The sequence below is a fragment of the Brassica napus genome, chromosome C1 (assembly GCF_020379485.1).
Source record: "Brassica napus cultivar Da-Ae chromosome C1, Da-Ae, whole genome shotgun sequence".
Taxonomy (NCBI): Eukaryota; Viridiplantae; Streptophyta; class Magnoliopsida; order Brassicales; family Brassicaceae; genus Brassica; species Brassica napus.
Window position 1 is genome coordinate 11,167,230 of NC_063444.1, and position 24,691 is coordinate 11,191,920.

General features: G+C 32.6%; 3 protein-coding genes across 3 annotated transcripts; 1 reads left to right on the forward strand and 2 right to left on the reverse strand.

The window, feature by feature from the left end:
- Nucleotides 1–7,207: 7,207 nt before the first annotated feature.
- Nucleotides 7,208–10,158, reverse strand: LOC106371660 (glutathione S-transferase T2-like). The gene is made up of 2 exons (XM_013811751.3): nt 8,124–10,158; nt 7,208–7,997 (listed from the first exon to the last, which is right to left on the reverse strand). Exons 1-2 carry the CDS (start codon nt 8,768–8,770, stop codon nt 7,931–7,933), a joined length of 714 nt encoding a protein of 237 aa, XP_013667205.2. The 5' UTR covers nt 8,771–10,158; the 3' UTR covers nt 7,208–7,930.
- Nucleotides 7,407–7,871, reverse strand: LOC125575617 (uncharacterized protein At4g04775-like). Its single transcript, XM_048743648.1, has one exon. The coding sequence runs from the start codon at nt 7,869–7,871 to the stop codon at nt 7,407–7,409; it is 465 nt and encodes a 154-aa protein (XP_048599605.1).
- A 537-nt stretch (nt 10,159–10,695) lies between the features above and the next one.
- On the forward strand, nt 10,696–12,513 carry LOC106371693 (protein DETOXIFICATION 49-like). Its single transcript, XM_013811788.3, has one exon. The coding sequence runs from the start codon at nt 10,889–10,891 to the stop codon at nt 12,413–12,415; it is 1,527 nt and encodes a 508-aa protein (XP_013667242.1). The 5' UTR covers nt 10,696–10,888; the 3' UTR covers nt 12,416–12,513.
- Nucleotides 12,514–24,691: the final 12,178 nt, after the last annotated feature.

Genomic DNA, 24,691 nt, shown 5'->3' on the forward strand with positions numbered 1-24,691 from the left:
AAACCTATCAACGGCCCAAAACTCGGAAAGCTAACCGACGAAAATAAAGAAAACAACATTTGACCAAACGGGCTAGAGCCCATACTCTCGACAGGCATGTTGAACGGTCGGAAAAGTACAGATGATACAGTGATTCGTATTAATGTCTAGAGACGAGGTAAGTTGAATCTGCGTCGTAAGAAATATATGACCTCATTCTGACAAAAACCAAATATAATATCTCATCATGAAGGATGACAGGTTGTCTTTTGTCTTATCTTTGACCTTTTACTAACCAAGCAAAAGACCAACTTTCTTCTTGAGCGAATAGAGAATATAATTTAGTTAAGCGATCTCAATTCTCTTGTGAGAGAGAACTCGATTCGAACATCGAACTCACCTCACTTTAACCTCCCTTTTACTTTGATTTATTTCTAATATAAACGAGATTTCCGATCCACTTTATCCCTTAATCATTTCTTAAATATAAACCCAAACTCACTCTTGAACAGTGAATGAAGAGCAAAATTTACAGTCACATATACATACAATGGAATTGTCAAACTACATCTTTGGTGTAATCGGCTGAGATATTCCAAAATTACTGAGTAAAAAAGGATATTCACGTCAGTTCTAAGGCACTAGAGGACAAAGTCTGATATTCATAACTTCGAGTATTGCCATTTGAGAAACTTATGTTTTCTCCATTTTATCTCAATCATAGAATGTATGGTAGTTTGGTGTTCTTGGAAATATGTTTAAGCTTCTTCTTTTGTTTTTTTAATTAGTTAAGTTGGAAAAAAAAATTCTCAGGTACTCCTCATCTGTAATTCATTTCATTTTCATTTATTTTTTAATTCGAAATCCGATTAAAAAAATCCAATATACCCATTATGAATCCACTTATTTACGCAACATGCCAATAAACCTAATTTTCTCTCTTATCTCTACAGATCTAGATTTCATTTTCATTCTTCATCTTCTTACTTTTTCTCTTCTCTTTTTTATATTTCTTCTCTTTTTTCTCTTTTTCTCTCTTTTCTTTCGTTCTTGGATCCAAATCTTTTTTGTCTTTGAATTTGTTTTTCTTCGGTTGTTCTACTTTTCCTTTTGTTTTTCTTGGAATCTATTCTTCCTCGAATCTTATATGTTTCTTTTCTGATTTGTTGTTCTTTGTTCGCAATTTTAGGGTTCTTCTTCGAATCCCATATGTTTTCCCTCTCTCTCTCTCTCTCTCTCTCTCTCTCTCTACAGATATGGCAAGTTATACAAAGTAAAACTTCAACCCAAAACAAAGTTTTACCAAGTTATACAATCATTCAAGTACAACTTTGTAAAATTGTAGAACTTGGTTAAACTAGGTTCAAAGTATTACAAAGTTGTACTTCGACAATGGTACAACTTAGTAAAACTTTATGCTAGTTTTACCAACTCGTGCAATCGTTTAAATAAAACTTGGTAAAACTGCAAAACTTGGTAAAACTTTAATTTGGTAAAACTTTAGAACTTGGTAAAACTTTAATTTGGTAAAACTGTAGAACTTGGTAAAACTTGACATCAATTATTGAATCTATATTTTTGAAATTTGATTTGAGAGGAAAAAGTAAAGGGTAAAATCGGAATTGTTTTATTTTATTAAAAATAAGAGTACATCAGAATAAGTAAGAATATTCTAGATTTGTTTTTGGCTCATTAAAGTATCTAAGCTTTTTACTCAGAATTTATCTTGTTTGGATATAACATATAGAACAAGAGATGGATACCTATAGTTTGATACCACAATTATGTTCACTGGAAACAATATACATAACTATTTTCATTCGTCGTAAACTAAGATATCACTATTTAACCGTTAAAATAGTTGTATAGTTTATCAATGCTAGTCAATATTATAACTGATAGAAACAAATTTACAACATATTATAAACTTAGAAGATAATAAAATATATTTGCATTTTTAAGAATTTAAAAGGGTTTTAATCTATAAACTTAGAAGATCATAAAGTAAAATTGAATTTCAAACAATTTTATAAGATATACGTAATTGATATCTTAGCTCCTACGATGCATTTTATTATTATTATTATTATTATTATTATTATTATTATTATTTTGACCGAAACACATTCTATTATTCTAACAATGAATACATGACCACCCTTAGTTTATTAAAACATAACAATTGAATAATATGGAGTACTATATTTACTCTATGCTTATCGGATAATGGTTTATATCATAAACCGAGGTCGACAAACGACAGGATAAGAAGGTTTGTTTAGTTAAGCTACATGCATGAGAATGCATAAACTAGACATTTATAACTTATACCTTTAGGATTCCTCCTATTACTTAGGATCTTTATGGTCTTGATTCCTTCGATGCTGAAGATATTATAATTTTTTGTACATTTTTGACAATGTTACACCTCTAGTTTGGCAAGATATTGTTGTTTTATTACCTTGATCATACTTCATACTGTTTCTAGAACGTATATGGATAAATATATACCATTAAATATCCAGTATCTATCTATACGTTCCATAATGCGCTACGACATCCCTCTTATCACTATTTTGCGACATGTGTCGAGCAGAGAAACAATTTATCTTATTTCTTTTTGTTTCCAATTCGCGGATTTTCTTCTTCTTTTCTCTTTGGTGTTTCTAACTCGCCGATTAGGTGGATATTATGATAATTTATTGGGCATTTATGTTTATTTATTGGCCCATGACATGGAATCCATAAAATTTTCAGCTTTAAAAATGGTTACTCAAACCGATTATCCTTCACGTAATAATATAATTACGTTTATGTTATCCACACGCAAGCCCATTGGTATAACCTATATCTATATATTTAAAATATAATTTTTTTTTTTCAGCTTTAAAAATGGTTACTCAAACCGATTATCCTTCACGTAATAATATAATTCCGTTTACGTTATCCACGTGCAAGCCCCATAGGTATAACCTATATTTATATATTTAAAATACACAACCATATACATTTCGTATTTCGTATTTCTAATATCCTCACTCTATCTCACAAAAACTAAAACAGAACCTACATATATAAAAACTAAACTACATGAAGAGTTCTCGGTATAACTGACGCGGACCAACCGTCTGCAAAAATAAACAAATATATTTTCAAACGAACATCTATTATACTAAGAAAAATCTCATTATAAAAATAATGCAAATACAAAAGATAACTAATATTATCCAGCTCTCATACAAATACACACTACACATCATTATATATGGTCTTCGAAATAAGTAACAACTCCACATAGACAAAACAACAAACTTATCACAAACCAATTACTCAAAATGGTAACGCCCTTGAATAAATGAACCTTTGAACTAAACGGTTGAAGAATTAAAGAAAAAAAAACTTAAACTCACCTTCTATAAGACATAGCTATAACAACTTATCCTCACACAAAATACTACGCCATGAATAACAAACCACTTCTCCCTTATCAGCTCTCACATCAAACATAATCTACATGAGCAAATCCACTGCAAACACTACAAGTCTACATCCACAGGCCCAACACACAACAATCCATCATTAATTTTCAGCTACCGTCTATCATTGACAATCAAGGTAATTTAAAAGACTCAACAACTGAGTACATGGAATTCATGCTAACATACCATCACATTCACCACCCCCGACTCAACCTTGCTTATTCAAGAGACTACTGGATACATGATGAATAAACTACCAAATGGCTACAATACCATTACTAATGATCTCCAAGGTACTCTTACCATCTGGGACTACAACCAAAATGCGACTGCAAAACTTGACGTCTCTCTTATCATCACAGATCTAGAAGAAACAAATATGTCTCCAAATCCAGAAAAAGAAAACGATATATGCACTATATTCTTCAGAAATTACAACTATGAAAACAAACTTTGCTCTCTTACTTGCGGTCATAATTTTTATTTTACATGCATTGTTCAATGGCTTTGTACCAACAAAAGCTGCCCAATATGTAGGGAAAATAATCTATGATTTCACCCTCAATATGATTAATAACATGGAATATAATGTTTTAATTTCCAATTTTATTTGTGTAGTATTTTCTACTTTAGCTTTTCATTTTCAGATAAAATAATTAATAATTTATCCTCATTAATAAATATTTTCCATTACACTATTATTTTAGTGTATAAAAATAAATAACATCAATAAAGACAAATAATACATGAAACAACAAAAATTAAGATTACTTCCCGAAATTAAACTACAAATGTCGGGATTATTTTATACAATCCATATTTTTTTTTTTTGATGAAATGTTAAATTTATTGATCATCATGGAAAAAAGAATGGATATTTACAAAATTTTATGAAAATTCCTAACCAAAATCTATCCATGTCCCATGTGGGCACTAAACCACCGTTGAAGCAGCCCGCAGCCCCTGAAGTCCTCTCTTTTCGTAATACCGTGTTGATAGGATCCGCTGTCTTATGGTTTTATCAATCACCTTCGCAAGCTGATGAGCTGGTCAAGCCTTTTTTGTTGTGTCTTCTTTCGTTCTTCTCACACCAGATATAATAGACGGATACTTGGAAAGCGAATCTGAAGAGAATGAATCCAGATATTGCTTCATCATCTAATATAACTAAAAATTTCAAAATACCATCCACCAATCAAGATATGCTATATCAAGAAAATTAAAATTACAACAAAAGACAGCCGCTCCGCGCGGACAAACCACTAGCTGTAATCCAGTCCCATTGCTGCTGTAACCTGAGGAAAGTTGAAACATCAGTACACGATCAAGTTCACAATCAGTTAAGCAAGCATTCAAACAAAAGTTAAGCAATCATTTAAGCAAGCATTCACACAAAAGAAAACATTTAGATTTCATAAACGAAGTACACGAAGAAGTTCACAAGAAAGTTATTACATCTAATTAAAAGAAAACAACAATTTCAACCATCACCAACAACAAGTTCAAACATTAATTAAAACAACAAAAGAAAACAACAAGTTCAACTGCGTCCAGAGTTAGAAATACAGAGCTAAGAGTTTATTCTTGACAACTTCTTCAGCCTCACTAAGTGGTTCCTTCTTAGCAAGGAGAGTGTCAAGAATGGCAAGCTTGGATAACGTCTCTTTCCTCGCCAAGTCTTCCATCTTCAGATCCCACATACTCTTATACTCCTCAAAAGCCTTCCCTTTACCATTATTCTTTCTTCCTTTAGCAGCTTTCACACCTTCGGGTCGCATCTCCACTTCTCCTTGGTCACCAACGTCACCAACGTCACCACTAGTATCGATTATAATATATTAGATATATTTTAGTTACGCAAATAGGATGATGAAAATATTCACTAAATTGATTGTAAAGTATAATGATATATAAAATATATATACATTTAGAAAATGTATAAATAGTATATCAAATTTAGAAGATTAAACAATTTACTAAAAAAGGTTTTAGACAATTGATATCCAATATACTTGAAATTTAAATATTTTTGTCTAAAACCTTTTTAATAAATAATTAAATATTAAAATTGATATACTATTTATACATCTAAAATACGTATACATATAGAAAATGTTTAAATAGTATATCAATTTTAAAATATTTAATTATTTATTAAAAAGGTTTTACACAATCTTTTAAATATTAAAAATGGTTTCAATGTTTTAAGCAAAAAGGAAATTTGAATTTTTTGGTATTACATTTTGTGTCAAACGTAGCATTTATTCGAATATTTAGTATTTAAGTATTTAACTGTTGTGTGTACTGATCAAATCAAATTTCAGCTATATACAATTGAATATATATATATTAATATATAACAGTGAAATTTATATTTGTGTAATATATATAACCAATTTGATCGCATTATCTCGTAATCCATATTTTCGTTCGGCTAATGGGCTACAGTTAACATGTATGCGTTCGACAAAAAGACATTGACAGGGTGCACAATTATTAACTGGTTAGGAACTTTAAGTATAGATTCCTAGGTTACCTTAACCTAGTCTTCAAGAAAATGTTAGAATGCAACATTCTTAATATCTCGGAAATTTTCTTATTATTAAGCATAATCAACATTTCATAATTTAATCCGTGATTTATTCTTGAGCTAATGAAATATGTGCAAGTTCTCTTTGGTTCAATCTATTAATATAAAGTTTTTTTTTTGTAAAACTATTAAGTTGATGGAACTTTTAATCATTATATATTTTTTTTTGAAAACTCTTTATCTTTATATTTTCTGTTAAAACTATGCAAATTTTATTTCTTATCATATAATTTCTCCTTTTGGGAACATCAGTTTCTATTTGCGATTGTGCATTCTTTTTTATAATATAATAATTTAATGTCATATAATAAACGATCGACATAACTCGTGATAAGATAACATAGTTTTTGTTCCCACCATCCTCAACTAAGCTATATATTAATGGTCCACATTCTATAGAGGCGAAGCATGTGACGTTACAATAATATCTATGCAAAAATAATAATGTATATTCCATATATATCAAAACTCATAAAGTATTTCATTAAAAACCTAATTATGAAAGCAAACCATCCTTTTTTGCCAAACTATAATTTCCCCACTGGACATATGAATAGAGTGGTCCAATATATTATAATGGAATTTTTATAATGAAAATTAAAAACATGTATTATAGGACTTTATTCCAAGTATCAACATCTTCAAAAAAATTATATAAAATCGTCCAGAATTTTCAATTTATTTCGTAACAACTTGGTATTAATCTTTACAGCTATACTTAGTTAATTTATAATATGGATTCACAAAAATAGGAACGAAATTGTATTATATAGAAAAGAATGATAAGTTGTTTCAAAAGTATAATAATAAAAAAAAATAATGATAAATTTCTTATATTATTGGTCGAACATGGAACTACTTGAATCAGTGTTATACTATCGCGAATTTTACACCATGCCCAGTGGGGTCAATTCTGACGACGATCGGTCATCTTTACCTATTTCTCACGAACTGATCAATTTTCTATTTGTTTATATTAGATGAAATTGTAAGAACATGAATATCCATTGTCCCTAATTTTAGGTCCTTAAGTTTTTTATTGTTATTTTTACATTAGGATTTTGTTAAGGACATTTTGTTAAAATTGATGATTATTGGTGGGACTTTTTGTTGGTCCTTAGGTAATTTTTTTTTTTTTTGAAATAACTAATAAGATATATAAGATAAAACATATTTCCATTTTTAAAGTAATAACACCTAAGAAATATTGTTCAAAATATTGTCTAGTACGAGTTCGAGCTTGATAATGATATTACAACATCGTTCAAAATATAGCCAAAGCCATGCTACTTAAACATAATCGTTTACTGGTCATACAACTTAAGCACTACATAATCGTTTACTGGACATACAACTACCTACTTAAACATTATGACCATGACTATTATCAGTACTACAAAGAACATCACACCTACTACGAGTTCAAAGCCATGCCTATTACCAGTTCTAGGTAAGTCACCAACAATCTTCTCAAGCTCAGCCAACTTCAGCACCATCTCATAATTGATATCTCTTACCTGGTTTACTTCTGACTCATAGTCACTCAAAGATGCTAGATGGTCTACCTTATCAGAGAGCTGAAAAACTTGCGTACCCATGCATCTCACCTCCTCCATTACCGCGACGTCCCACCACTTCCAAACGTGGCAGTCTCCGTCCTCGACGTTCCGACAGGTGTAGTACCTTCTCCCCGGATCATTCCTTATGACTGATGTGGCTAAAAGCGGTTCGCCACCACAGTAGCATTCCCTCGGGAGGCCGAACTCGACCTCAGGCTGTGGAGGGTACTGAACCCGCGAGGCTTCAATCTCAGCTTGGTCCATCAATATAGCAGCTTCAAAATCAGCATCGGTCTGGCTGTAGCCACTGTCTGCTGAGTCTCCTAAACCGTAGTCCTCCGAAGCAGACAGCTGCGTATAGCTGTAATCCAGTCCCATTGCTGCTGTAACCTAAGGAAAGTTGAAACATCAGTACACGATCAAGTTCACAATCAGTTAAGCAAGCATTCAAACGAAAGTTAAGCAATCATTTAAGCAAGCATTCTTAGATGTGTTAAGCCAGGCGCTGATGAGTACCTCGTCACAGACTCACTTGTTTTTCTCTTCGAACTGGTATGTGTTTTACTCGGGTTCAAGCTTATCCACTTCTGTTCATATCTGAGGACACACCATGCATGCTCAACACTAAACTTCTGCTTGTGGTTCGCGTAGTAGATGTCATGAGCCAACTTGAGAACGTCGGTCTCATTCTGTCCACTCGTCATTTGTCTCTCAGCAGCAGCGAATGCTCCACAAAACTTGTTCGTCCAGTCATTGATCTTATGCCACCGTTGCTTACAATGGTTATGCTTAGTCTTGTCACCTCCTACTAGAACATGAGGACTTTCTGCGTAGTACTCTCCCACTCGTTTCCAAAATGTCCCTGACTTCTGATCAATTCGCACAACAACATCCTTAGATGTGTTAAGCCAGGCGCTGATGAGTACCTCGTCATCAGCTGGTGTCCACTTCTTTCTCTCCTGACGCTCCGTGGGAGTGTCTTCAGCTGGAGATGGAGCCTCGGATTGTTGGGAACTAAAAGGGGGGATTTCTGAGGCTCCTGTGTGTACACTACTATGAGGAAAACTTTCATAAGGAAAGTTTTCACTTACGACATTTTGACTTTGACTCTGAAGAAACTCTACATAACTAGAATACTGGGTAGTTGAAATCCTTGGATCCATAGCACAAATATTTTTCGAAAAAAAAACGGAATGACAAATGATGTTTTTTAAAAAAAATAAGAGTGTGGATGAGCAGAACGAATGAACTATGGCAGGAATTTATTTGAATTTGAAAGCTAACAAGCAATAAGTAACAACAGCTAACTACCATCTACCTATGTCTAATCAGAAGTTATTACACTTTTCTCAATTTCATTAAGTGGAACTTCAATACGCAAACCTAACTTCCGCTCATACAAAACAAACCACACTTCTTTCCTTGTCAACACAACTAAACAAACTATGTACCACAACCAAACTTCAATACCATTAAACCACTACTCACTTTAGTTACAATCACACTTGTCCTGTCTACTCACTTTAGCATTAACAAGTAGAGTCAAATCAGTGCCATTCACACTACGACTAGCAGAGTTAAACCACTACTGGAGCTATAGAAATAACTACTACTCTAAATGACGACCTCTAATGAATGTGGTAATAACAACAACTCGAGCTCTAATGAATGTGGTAATACAACGGCAAACGCCAAATATAGCAATAACAACAAATACTAGTGGATTCTAAACAATACAACCGCAAAAACTTCTTAATCGAGCTCTAATCAATGTTATGTATCAATACCAACATGGAAATATTAGGACATTGAACCTATTATTGAACTTAAAACAAGAAAAACTTGAGCTCTAATCAACGATTCTATCATCAATACAATCTATGAAAGAGAACAAGTGGATCTCAATCAAATTTTTTTAAAAGATTTCGCTAGTATATCATTCAATACAATCTATCAACATATCTATCATTCAATCGCTAGTATATCATTCAATACATGCAAATCAATACCTTTTCGGTGTCGAGGGAGTCGAAGGAGCCGTTCGCTGTGGGAATAACCTAGCCAATTCCAAAATCGAGAGAGAGAGTTGAAGGTACTCGCCGTGAGACAGCAGATCGGTGTCGAGGGAGTCGAGGGAGTCGAGGGGGTCGAGGGAGTCGAGGGAGTCGAGGGAGACGTTCGCCGTGGGAATAACCGAGCCAATTTCAAAATCGAGACACAGAGTTGAAGCTTCTCGCCGTGAGACAGCAGATCGGTGTCGAGGGAGTCAAGGGAGCCGTTCGCCGTGGGAATAACCGAGGCAATTGCGAAATCGAGACAGAGAGTGGTGATTTCTCGCCCTCGCCCTAGAGAGAATAACTTTCAAACGCAAATAGATTCCACCAGTCAAAACGACAAACCCCTACCCCGTTTCGACCTGTTCAATCGCAACAAGACACGTGTAGGTAAGGACGCGACCAAAAAATATCTTAACCGAGGACTTTCAGCTTTCGTCCTAGGCATTATTAGACCTTTTTCATTTAAATTAAAGTCCAAAATGGCTAAGATATCGGTCCAGAGACACCGATATTCATGCTGTAATCCTCTAGTATCCAGATTTAAATGTAATAAGCCTTGACACTTGTTGTTGAACTATTAAAGTGAGACAAGACACGAGTGAATTTGTTACTCTATATTTTTATAATTAAAAAAAGAATTCCCTAAAACGTCTCAAGTCTTATCTTTAGAAACTCAATTTTACTTAGTTTGTGCATCTAACAATTAAATTGCATGCACTGCAAATCTAGAATTCATTTATACAATTTAAGCCAATTTTTATGGACCAAAACCCAGCTAAAAGAACATTCCAGTCGATGTATAAGACTTGTAGCTTGTCATTTTGTAAGAAACCATTTCCACAAATGAAAACAATAATAATAATAATCCAAATAAACGTAAACAAAACAAAATAATTCCAAATAGACATACAAAAAAGTATTTTCTTGGAAACTTATTTTATTTTGTAATTCCCAAATGAAAATAAATAAAATACTATCTCTAGTAGGAAGATGCGTCATAACTATGACATAATGGCTGGTCAAAAACCGTCAAAATAGTTATGTTAGAATTAAGGAAAAAAAATATACTAAAACTTAATTCTTCAGTCAAATAACATGTCTTGTTTCCTTTATCACTTTGTCTAAGCTTAAGTTGTTACTTAATTTGAAACTTATAACACGAATTTTCACATATCGACCAACAACTTCATTCCCTTCTTCTCTCTCTCTCTCAAACCTGCAGTCATGGCTGCTCCTTTGATCCTCAAGTACCACATAGATCACCAACAAGATCCGAACCCGACCCGCCTATTCTCTTCGATCCAAGAAGCCAAATCAATCGCCAAAATATCGCTCCCAATAATCTTAACCGGTTTACTCCTCTACTCTCGCTCAATGATCTCAATGCTTTTCCTCGGCCGTCTCAACGATCTCCCTGCTCTCTCCGGCGGCTCACTCGCCCTCGGCTTCGCCAACATCACCGGCTATTCTCTCCTGTCCGGTCTCTCCACCGGCATGGAACCCATCTGCGTTCAAGCCTTTGGCGCCAAAAGATTCAAACTCTTAGGCCTTGCTTTGCAGAGAACCATTCTTTTGCTCCTCCTTTGTTCTCTTCCCGTCTCCATCCTCTGGCTCAACATCAAGAAGATCCTGTTATACTTCGGACAAGACCAAGAAATATCGGACAAAGCAGAGATATTTATCCTCTTCTCTCTCCCTGATCTGTTTCTCCAATCATTCTTGCATCCTCTCCGTATCTACCTCCGATCTCAGTCCATCACTCTGCCTCTTACATACTCTGCCTTCTTCGCTGTACTCCTCCACATTCCGATCAATTACATTCTCGTTTCTTACTTCGCTCTCGGCCTTAAAGGAGTTGCATTAGGAGCAATCTGGAGTAATGTTAACCTACTAGGGTTTCTGATCATCTACATCGTGTTTTCGGGTGTTTACGAGAAGACTTGGGGAGGCTTCTCAATGGATTGCTTTGAAGGGTGGAGATCTTTACTAACGTTAGCAATCCCTAGCTGCGTCTCGGTTTGCCTAGAATGGTGGTGGTACGAAATAATGATTCTTCTTTGTGGACTGTTACTTCACCCGCAAGCAACCGTCTCGTCTATGGGAATCTTGATCCAGACCACCGCTTTGATCTACATTTTCCCTTCATCTCTTAGTTTCAGTGTCTCCACACGCGTCGGGAACGAGCTAGGCGCGAACCAGCCTAATAAAGCAAGGATAGCCGCCAGGACCGGTCTCTTTTTAAGCCTAGGGTTAGGTTTATTCGCCATGTTTTTCGCTTTTATGGTGAGGAATTGTTGGGCTAGATTGTTCACTGATGAGGAAGAGATTTTGAAGTTGACTTCCATGGTCTTACCGATCATCGGGCTTTGCGAGCTAGGGAACTGTCCTCAGACAACAATGTGTGGTGTTTTGAGAGGAAGTGCTAGACCTAAATTAGGAGCAAACATAAACTTGTGTTGTTTCTACTTTGTGGGAATGCCTGTGGCTATATGGTTAAGTTTCTTTGGTGGGTTTGACTTTAAGGGATTGTGGCTTGGTCTCTTTGCCGCCCAAGGCTCGTGCCTTGTTTCGATGTTAGTCGTGTTGGCTAAGACTGATTGGGAAGCTGAGGTTCATAGGGCAAAAGAACTCATGACTAGTTCATGTGATGGCGATGGTGAATATGATGATGACGATAGCGGAAGTAATACGATGCCTCTTCTGTTGGATATAGAAGAATGTGGGAACTACAAGCATTTGAATGTTGTCTAAATCTTTGTCACCTTGTTTGATTTGTTGCCAGTTGCACTAACTAAATTTTTTTTCATTGTAAACTTTCTAATTTATTATTTCAGAAAGCACTTCAAACATTTGAAATCTTTTGATTTTAAAACTATTATGTAAAATATGATTTGTGAGATTTATGGCATCTTTTAGTTAATCTTCCCTTGTTGAAAGCAATGTAAAGTGATTAGATGTAAATCTTATAACATGTCTCATGTCATTAAATATCATTGGGCGTGACTTGTTTCATGAAAATGACTTTTAAAACTGAGTTCTCTATGTCAAGTGGTTTGTGTTTATATAATGTAAATGTGTATGTATATATATGGATTTGGTTAAGCAATTAAAGGACAAGATAGAAGTTGGTTTCGTTGCCGGGAAATTCTTGTGCAAGAGAAAGAAAAAGAAGACTTCTGTTATTACATCAAACAGCCTGAACAAGTGTTTGGTGGTCCTCCATGCACTCGTGGGTTTACGCGCCTAAGCGCGTGTAAATAACATAAAGAGTTGTGATTCTTTGACGACGGCGAGAAATATTAACGTCTCCGTCAAGGTAGCCGACGACGTGAACGACCCGCTTTTCTTTTGTCTTCTTCATCGTTTACTCTCTTTTACTCCACTAAAATCGCCGACTTGACCCGATAAGCCGACCCGCTTCAGTCCACGTAATTAGAAAATATAATATTAAAAATTTGGATTCACACTTTACTTGTAGAAATATATTATTTCCCACTGTTAGACTAAGAATGTAACAAAGTCATGGTGTTGTTAGAAAGGAACAAAAAAGACCCATAAGATGAAGCAAGAAAAAATGCAATTAGTTTTGAATTTGCCACTAAAATCAAACTTTTCTTTTCCTCAAGTGTGCCAACTTGCTGTCATATAAACGTAGCTTCTGATGTCTTTCAACCTCCATCACCTCTTCTTTTTTTCTTGAAACCCACAACCTCCATCACCTCACTTCTTTTATTTCCTTTAATTATTTGAGAAAATTACTAGAATGGAGTATAAGAAAAATTGGTTTATTACTAGAGTATTATACATCTTTTAAAAATTAGTAGAGTGTTTGGATACCCTTCGTAAATAACAATAAGGGCATTTGGTTAATTTTTTTTAATTGAAATTATTTTTAAACATAAATTCACATCACTAATTAAGTATCCACATCAGTAATAGAGAACAATCAATCATCTCTTTAATTACATAACGTTGAAAAAAAAACACAACAACACAGCACAACTTCGTCGAAGAACTAAAGGAACCCTAACCGCCTCTTTCCTGAAATCGTCATCGACATTGTGTTTACTCCATCTTCCTCGAACTAACTCTCTGTTTTGTCTTCTCCGATATCGTCTTCCCCGAAATCATCGTCTCCAATCGTTTTTACGAAATATTTTTCGCGGTAATCGCCCGAAATCATCTTATCTGCTGCGTTTTTCGAGTTTGTGGCTGAGTTTTAATTTATGTTGTGGCTGAGTTACTTTTCTTTTACGGCTGGTTTATATATGCACTTTGGTTTATATATGTAGTTGTGGCTGAGTTACTTTCCGCCAATCTCCGAAAACCTAACTATAAGAAGTGTGCATTCCGAGGAGAAAAGACAAATACATTCCAAAAAACACTCAGATCGACAATTGTGGGATGTATTTAATTAAGTTTGTTTGTGATTTCATACTCATATTTGGATAATCTAATTTTTTTTCAGATCTGAGTGAAAAAGAATATTGAACAAAAAGAAAATGAAGGAGATGAAAAGAAGTGACGGATTCAGCAGAGACGACACAGAGAAGTTCATTGAAGCTTGGATACATGGACGAATACCGGAACAGTGCAGAAAACCTGAATTTTTGGTTTTCTATGTAAAAACATAACTCACACATGTATTGTGTGTTTGATTTATGTTATGTTTACACTACTCAGCCGTGTTGTTTATATATCCCAGCCGTGTCGTTTACATAACTCAGCCATACCTCAAACATACCCTAAAATCAAAAAATGTTTAGATAACTCAGCCGTATCGTTTACATAACTCAGCCGTATCGTTTATATAAATCATCAATACCTCAGACATACCCAAAAATCGGAAAACTGAATTCAAGTACTTTAAGAAGTTACATTGAAGATCATCTTATCAATATCAAGTGAATATAAATCAAATGAATGTGTATAGTTTCTTAAACTTCAAGTTGAGACTTTAACTTGATCTTGAGATATATGTTCTCTTACAATCACTTATACAATTCTGACTTACAAAACTCTAACTTTAATCTTTTCTTAAATATAAACCTCAAATCATAAGCTACAGAATTATAAAGTTATAAAAATTTGAAGTTTATCTTTGAACATTAAATCCAATATTTTTATTATTATTTAAAGTTTAAGGTTTAGGTTTAAAGTTTACGTTTATAGTATAGAGTTAAACTCAAATTTTAATCATTAAAAAAAATATTCTTTAATTTAGAGTTCCATTTTAAATTTTAATTTAAACCCATAACTAGATTTTTTAAATTTAAGAAAATTTTAAAACAAATTGAAAAGAACTAAAATTACAAATTATATTGTTTTTTTCATGACCATTGATTGATTTTAGTCTAAGGGTTCAATATTTTCAATATAAAATTATAATATTTTATAATGTTTTAAAATTTGAACTACAAATATTAAATATAAAATCATAAAGTTAAATATTTTCAAAACATTATCTCAAACCATATCTATTTCGAACCCTTAACCCTAAACCCTGAACCACATACTTTGACCTACCATAAAACATTAAACTTCAAACTTTTTTAAAAAGTTAATTAATCATCTACCATAAATTCTAACTACAAATGTTAAAACTCTAATATTTTTGTTATTTAAAAATATAATCTTAAATCTTAAATTGAAACCCAAAACACTATATACCAAACCCTAAACTCACTCAGTTATATACCCTAAACTTTAAACTTCATATTTAAACCATACATAAAAAAATCAACATATAATCATAAAATCCAAGTTTTAAAATTTAAAGCTTTATGAAAAATACACTTTAATATAAAATATAATTTTAACCATCAAAATTAAAACATTAACCATTGATTGTTTTAATCTAAGGGTTACAAATCCATCTAGTGGTTATCTTCTAACTTCTTTTTTATTGGTTAGATTTTTTAGTACAAGGATTACAATTCTTTACCATTGATTAGTTTTGATCTAATGGTTTAAAATGCATTTTTTTCTTCACTTTCTCTCTTCTATTTGACATCTCCTTCTCCTCTTCTCTTTCCTTCGGGAGTTCTTTACAGTTCCAGATCTTCTTCATCTCTCTCACTTTTTGTCTTGTAAACAAGAGAGATTCATACATTATCATTCATTTCTTATGCCTTAGTATATTTGATTTGTAAATCTTAGAAGTGAGAGAAGAAGAAACGTCAAAGAAGAAAAGAAGATTGTCGGAGAAAAAGAAAAAGTGTCGAAGAAGACTGGTCTTCGCCGTCGTCACGGATATTAAGCTCGTCGCCATCTATACTTGCCGACGTCGTCCTTGTTTCTGTTTCTCAGATCCATTTTTGCCGGTCTCCATCTTTACCGTAGTCGCCACTACCACCGCTTGTCACCACACTGGTCACCTCTCTCTCTTTCAATCTCTCTCGCTCTTTCTCTGTGTTTTGAATTTGTTCTTGTTACTAGAAGGTGGATAAGGCAGATGAGCTTGATGGTGGAGGAGATAACAAAACCGTTGTGTGGCTTGAAGGCGTCGGAGCTCTCGTGGTAACGAGACTGCGGTGGCGAAGGAAGAAGACAATAATGACCTCCCGGCTCTCGTGATATGGAAGAAACATGCGGTGGTTTAGTTAGGTTTAGATTCTGTCGACACGGCTGCAAGCTTTTTTGTTTCTAGGTTATAGATTAGGGTTGGTTTATAATTAAACTCAGCCATAACGTATGCATAACTCAGCTGTAAGTGTGCATAATTCAGCCGTAACGTATCTGAATGGTATAAGCCAGTCGTAATGTTCCTATAACTCAGCCGTTAAGTGTAATATGTTTCGCGACGTTTCGTATTTTGGGCGGGAAAAAAATATTTTGGACGGGAAAAAATCATTCCTTCAACTCTGAACATAATATTAAAACTTTAATATTTTCTTAAATTTAAACCTCAAACCCTAAACTATAGAACTATAAAGTTATAAAAATTATAAAGTTTATCTTTTGAACACAATATTAAAACTTTAATCTTTTCTTAAATTTGAACCTCAAATCCAAAACTATAGAACTATAAAGTTATAAAAATTATAAACTCAGTCGTAACGTATGCATAACTCAGCCGTAATTTGATTATAACTTAGCCGTAACGTATGTATAACTCAGCTGTAACGTATCTGAATGGTATAAGCCAACTGTCCTATAACACAGCCGTCAAGTGTAATTTGTTTCGCGACGTTTCGTATTTTGGGCGGGAACAAAATATTTTGGGCGGGAACAAACTCATTCCTTCAACTCTGAACACAATATTAAAACTTTAATATTTTCTTAAATTTGAACCTCAAACCCTAAACTATAGAATTATAAGGTTATAAAAATTATAAAGTTAATCATTTGAAAAAAATATTAAAACTTTAATCTTTTCTTAAATTTGAACTTCAAACCCTAAAACTATAAAGTTATAAAATTATAAATCCGCCGTAACGTATGCATAACTCAGCCGTAACGTAAGGATAATTCAGCCATAACGTATGTGTTGGAGACTTAATGTATGAACTAAAGTTATCATATTCAGATGACGCACCATCTGAGTCATCAAACATATAAACTCAGCTTTCAAATTCATCATCATCTTCGTCTTCTCTCATTTTCTTTTTTTTTTGTTCATCTCTTTTCTTTTCTTACAATTTACGGGACTTAACTTCTTCATCTCTCTCATTGAGTCTTTTTCCTTCTGCAAGACGACGAATCCAATGAGAGAGGGAGCAACAAGATATAGGACCGCCATACATGAAACTGGAGGAGAGGAAGCTTCTTCTTTAAACGATCATCATCGAAAACGACGACGACTGTTGTAGATTTGTCTCAGATTTTCAATTTTAGAAAATCTATGTTTTCAGATCCAGTTGCGGAAACAATAATTACCAGAACCATAAGATTTCAGAGAAAGATAAAGAATAAGTTGAAGAAGATAGATAAAGAAGATGAAGAATGAAGAATAACATAGACCCTTATTTTATTGTTGTAACATTAGTGATGACATGGCAAATCCGATTTGATGACATGGCGGATGACATGAAAAATCGGTTAGTCAGCCGCCAAACGAATATATAACTCAGCCTAAATAAATCAGTCCTCATGTACAATGTAAGTCAGTTGAAACGTGAATACTATTTCAGTAATTAATCTTTCGCTAATAAATCAGCTGTAAATTAGGATGAAAAATCTTAAGTCAGCCATATCGTCAAATAAATCAGTCATCAAACAAATGATATTCTAGTAATTAATCTTTCGCTAATATGTCAGCCGTAAATAAGCTGAGGTTACTATTAATCCATCCAATGACGGCTGATTAGCCGTAACAACATCTCATAAGTCGGCCGTAAATTCAATAACTCAGCCAGTCGATGTTCATTAACTCAGCCGTGGAAACATAACTCAGCCGTGTTTTAACTACAACTCAACCAAATTTTACAGAAATCAAACCGCTGATATATAAGTCAGCCGTAACTTGTGTACGTAAGTCAGCCGTTATCCCATAAATCAGCCAGATTTCTGTAAATCAGTCGTAACTAACGGCTGATTTATGTTTTTAAGTCAGCCATTTTCTCTTAAGTAAGCCGCATTGTTTAATTCAGCCACAACATAGCAATAACTCAGCCGTAACGACGTATATAGTTCTTTACGGCCGACTTAATGAAAACACAGAACCGAATTCCTACGTGGCGCCGGGTTTTTGATTACGTGGTATTAAAAAGTAATGACATTCTTGTAAATACTTTTTTTTCTCATAACGTAAAAAAGGGCACGCTTGATATTTAATAAATGCCAGTAATAAAAAAAGATATGTATGATTCTAGTCAATTGTCCTAAAATATTTGAGTAAACTTCCCTAATTATTTTGGCCATCTATATATATATTTTTTGCTGAAAAACAGTTTAGAGATTATTTTCTATAGTGTTCATTTTCGGGTTAATTGGTGGAATAACCATGATTAAAAAAAATAGAGAAAATAACCATAACAAAAAATTGTTAGAGGTGAGAGAATAATTATGCATAAGCGTGAACGGTTCTCTCCTTCGCAATATGTGACACAATTAGTAGGGTTCACACTAGCAAGTGTAGAGTGAAGCCTAATATGTTATAGATGTGTATGCTATTCTATTTACATACCCCATAATTGTATGGTATGCTAACGACATTGTTTAAATTCTAGGTTTCATATATTATGGTGTACAATATATAATAAATGGAACGACAAATATATACTATGCCATAAGAACTTGATTGCAGAAACATTCACATTGCTAAAATCTAGACTCCTATTTGGAGAGTTATTAGGCTTGATAAAGAATGACAATTGTACTACGCTATATGTGTTTGACAAAATAGTATAGCATATTTCATTTATACCAATAACATATTATTAAGCATAATTGTCTTACTGACTGCACTAGTCAAACCAAACAAAAGGAAAATTTCCAATCCATGGAACTCAATGAAGACCAAGACATAGTACAATCTCTAATTACAAACTGTCCAAGTGAACCCAAACAAAACAAATTTAAAAAAAAGGAAGAGAGAGAAAGGAATCGAGAGAAAAGATGAAGCTCCAAACAGAGAGAGAGAGAGTTGAAATGTTACTTTTCTCTTCTAGGTTTTCTAAAGAGAATAGAATACAATCTTTTATTAACTCAGTTGAAGATAAAACTAAGGATATTGGGTAGAGAGAGAGAGCGAACGATGAGGTAGAGATAAGGAGATAGAGAGATATATATGGGTAAATAGAAGAAAAAAAGAGATTGAGTAGAGAGGGAGGGAGATAGGAGGTTGAGAGAATTGTAATGTTGAATTTTTATTTTATGATTTCTAAATAGAATAGAATACGATAAAATATTGTCTCGTTTGTTTAGAAGGGGAGAGAGAAAGAGAGAGAGAGGGAGAGAGTGAGGGAGTGAGGGAGATAGATAGATAGAGAAGAGAGAATGATTCTAAATATGTGCTATTCTATACAAATAATATAGAATATAATGATATATTAGTGTAAATAACATATGTTTTGAAAGAAATTTTCCGGAAAGCCTAACCAGACCGAGAAAGGCATAGGGTTTTTTTTTGTCATCAGAAAGGCATATGTTTTTTTTTTGTCATCAGAAAGGCATAGGTTAATTTGGACTTTTTTGGAGCACTATACTCCAAAAGATCCTACCATTCCTCATGTGTCTCAGGAACCTTTTCAATACGGTCTGGATTGCTAGCTCTGCCTATGAGCATCATGGCATTGGTCAAAGGGAAGGAGGAGGCGTGCGCCTAGGAGGGCAGCGCGCTTGGGGATGCAGAGGAGCTATTATCGCCCAGCTCCCTACCCTCTTTCATGATCTTTTCTATAGGTAGAACTACTGTGAGCGGTCCGGTTCCTTCGCAAACTCTCTTTTCTTCACATGGAGTAGCTCATCTACTTTCTCTTACCTCAGCAGAACACTTCTCGGACAGGCAGCAGCAGGCTTGATAAAGCCTGCATCCAGCAAGTCTGTCAACTTCTTCTTAAGTTCCCTTGAAAGAGTTACTAGGGAATCACATCTATACTGAAAGACAACTTTACGACGACGGACGACTGCCCATAGGGGATTTACTGCACAAGGCCCCTGCAGAGAAATTAATTTCCAGCACAGAGGAGTGATGGTCGATCAATAGATTTATATTCGTTTGAGAAAATTTCAAATAAATTATATGTAGAAAAATGTATGATTTAGTATAATATTATTATTTTGTTAAATTGTATTGATAAATAAAATATAGATCAAATAAAATGAGAGGGGTAAAAAAAGAAAAAAGAAAAGTATCAAAAGCTGAAATTGTTTTAGGGTAGATATTGTAATATTATATAAAAGTGTACTGTATATTCTAACCATAGAGTTCATATGGTTATTAGTTGAATTATACTTTTTTTGATAGTTATACATACTAATATTTCCCTTCATTCTTTGGGATCTTGATTGTTATACTAATCAATTTAAATTCTAGAGACATCTACAGTGATAGATAAAAAAAGGAAAAATGATTGCTGACTACATGAAGTATTGGCCATCACATGGGTAACCATGCAAACTAAATTAATGTATACTTAGCTACACGAAGTATATATTATGCATGACAACATCCCTCAACTTAATGATGCTATGTAATTAACATCACGAGTTTAATTTCATTTATCCAAAAAGTGATGTGAATGTCAAAGACCATTTAAATCTCTCGTTTTATCAATTAAGATATGATGTACCTGACAGTAATTTAAATAAAATTAGATTTTGATCCGCGTTTTTAAAAGCGTAAGAATTTTTTAATAAAATCTAGTTTACAAAATCAATATGTTTTATAAATTTTGGTAAGTAGTGTTTTAACATTTTTATTTTAGTGTATTTGAAAACTATATTATTTTCTTAATTTAAATATGAAAGTTACATAAGATATTATTTAATTTTGTTTTTTTAACTATTTAATATGTTTTGTTATTAACTTTTAATAGAATTTCTGTAATTCATTTGATTAATTATGTGATATATACTTATTTGATCAATTTTTTTTTATAAAACTTATTTGATGTCAGTTTACTGACTCTAACATTTTATTTGTTTAGTATAAATTAATGAATTATATTATTTATACATTTTGTAAACAAAAATTGCATTCATTTAAACTTAGTAAAACTTTCATATTAGATTCTTACTCTTAGATTATTTTTATTCTTAAAAGTATATAATTAATAATTATATATGCGAGATTATGTTTGGTTTAAGTTGACATCAAATAAGTTTTAAGCAAATAAAATGTGAAAGTTAATAAATTGACGTCAAATAAATTTTATAATTAAAACTTTATCAAATAAGTATATATCACACAATTAATCAAATGAATTACATAAATTTTATTAAGAATTCATAAGAAAACATATTAAAATTATTAAAAAATAAAATTGCATAATATCTTATATAACTTTCATATTTAATATAAATAAAAATAATTTAATTATATGTTTTCAAATACACTAAAATATAAAATACTACTTATCAAAAAAATGTTAAAACATATTGATTTTGTAAATAAGATTTTGTTACAAATATTCTTAAGCTTTTTAAAATTTTGGTTGAAATCTAATTTTAGTTAAATTACGGCCAGGTCGGTCATGTTTTAGTTGATGAAACCAGTTATTTAAACGGTCTATAATATAAACATCAGTTTTTGGATGAATGAAACTAAACTCGTGATGTTAACCACATAACATCTTCAAGTTGAGGGATGTTGTCATGTATAACATATACTTTGTGTAGTTAGGTATACATTAGTTTAGTTTGCATGGTTAACTATGTGAAGGCTAATATTTCACGTAGTCAGAATCATTTTTCTATAAAAAAAAACAATTGAAGTAGCCACTCTTGTGTTTCGAATAAAAGTGCATAAAACCCCTCAGATTTAACTTTTAAGCTGTCACAAAAAGTGAATAATATCTTTTTAATTCCCAAAGTTCCGAGATCTTCATTCCTAGCATTGAATATTATTTATTTATGCTAATTTGGTAAGTTGATGTGCACATTAATCAAAATACTATGAGGTATCTATATTATTAAAATAGAAGTATAAATATAAATTAATCCTTAATTTTTCAAATTATTTATAATCATATGTTACTGAAATAATAAATTTACCTACTTTTTAGTATTTTTGTCTTTAATAGTTTACTTAATGCATTTTCCTAAAATAAAGTATAACAAATTATGTTTACTTATTTAAAAAATATTTCCTATAATCTAGTTAAACAATAAATTATACTTAATCAATGGCAAAAATGTAACGAGATTTTATTATTATGGGATGGTTATTTTTTATTTTGATATATTAACTATGTCTAAAAAACATAAAAGTGTTATAAAAATACATAATATAAACCACAAAATTGTAAATAATATATTAAATTATTTGATTGTATAAATCAAATATAAAAATAGATAACCATTTTATTTTACATTAAAATTTTGATCCATAAAAAATACATTTGCACGAACACACAGGCTATATTTTAAAAATATGGTTTTAACAGTTGACGGATCAAAAAATAAAATAAAATTATTCATTATAAATTATAAAATGATTGTGTTTAGAAATGTATTAAATAATTATTTAATATATATAAATTTAAAAATGTATATTACCATTTATATAAGATAATTTTTTTTCAGCAAAGAGAAAACGAGTATCCGTGCGGGTGCGCGGATAAAGCTCTAGTATAGAGTTAAAATAACATGCATATATGTTACAAGAGCGACGAATATAAACTGCTCTTTTGATTCGAAGATGATAAATATTTGGACTCTTTACATCGAAAAAGTTGTGGAAGCACCGTAGCCTACTGGTTAAGGTTTAAAGGCTTGTACACCCAGGTCTGGGGTTCGAATCCCAGACTATGCAATTTATTGCCGATTACAGGAAATCCAGGTTTTAAGTCCCGGAGAAAGAAATTTATTAAACAATTATGCAGACTACGAAGAAAGGCTTACAAGAGATCTTCAACATGGTGCAAGTAAATCTGGTCAAGCGTGAATCTTCATAGGACGGCTCAAGTGATGCAGTTAAGCGTAGGTCTTCATAAGGCAGGTAGTATTGTCGGTTGTCGAATCGTCAATGTAATCTTTCTCATATCATAATTGTAAGATCTTAATAAATCAGCGTTAAAAAAAAACATCGGAAAAGTTTCCTTTTATAGCCGGTCTCAAGCTCAATAAAACAAACAAATTTGTATATTTTCATCAACCTTATTAGATAATAAGAAATTTTTTAAAAGAGAAATGCTCATTGTTTTGCTCGTTAAACCGACCTTATCTAGATATTTAGACTTATAGTCGATGAACTTTCCTCATTGCCATAAGCATGCCTAGGATATGGCAGTATCTGTTTTTATGAATCTGTGTATTTGATAAGATTGATGAAGAAGTGATTAATCTGTTTGATTGCATAAGCATGCTCGTTATAACCAACTAGACGACGTCTCCAATGAAAATTCGTATACATCTATTTATGAAAGTTTATCAGCCTGTAAGTTAGGCTTCACAATCTTGTAAAGTCGAAAATTACTGCAAATGAGGAAAATACATGATTTATAAAAAAGGTTATTATGCTTCACATTTGTGGTTATTAACATTTATATATTCTTACTCCAAATGTAGGTTAACTTTCAACATTATGAGACAACTCATCTAGATCCTGCATACATGTTAATAGTTAAAAGTAGGCATGGGCATAAAAACCCAAAACCGAAAACCGAACTGGAACCGAAACGAAAAACCGAATCCGAAACCGAACAAAAGTTCAAAAATAACCGAACGTTCCTATATTTCTATAACCGAAAAACCAAACCGAACCGAGAACCGAATATCCGAAATAAAATTTATATACCTAAAAATATTAATTATATTTAGTATTAAAAATACTAAATATTCAAAACTTACTACTTATATACCGAATTATCCAAAAAAATTGAAAAACTCAAATATTTTTTTATCTAGAATATTTTAAATTATCAAAATTATCCTAAAGAACCGAATTACCCGAACAATTTTTATCCAAAATATTAAAATTTATCCAAATTACCCTATTTATATCCAAAAAATCCCCAATAAATTGTTTTTTACCCCGAATCATCCAAAATTAACCAAAAAAAATTGGAACCGAACCGTAACTGAATTGAAACCACAAATTTATCGGATATTAGTCGGTTCTTATAATTGTTATCTGAACCGACCCGAAACCGAAAATAACCGAACCAGACCCGAACCGAATTTCATAGATAACCGAATGGTTCCTACATCTCTATAACCGAAAAACTGAAAACCGAAAGAATCGGACCGAAAACCGAACGCCCAGGCCTAGTTAAAAGATTCTTAACGTAGTAGCGAAAGTAGTTCTAACTATTGTTCGTATTGATTGACTTGCAAAACATTCGTTTATTTTTTATGTTTCCACAGATCTGAAAACTTTGTGAAAACTTCATTTCGTAATCCAAATATATTCATTACTAGTGG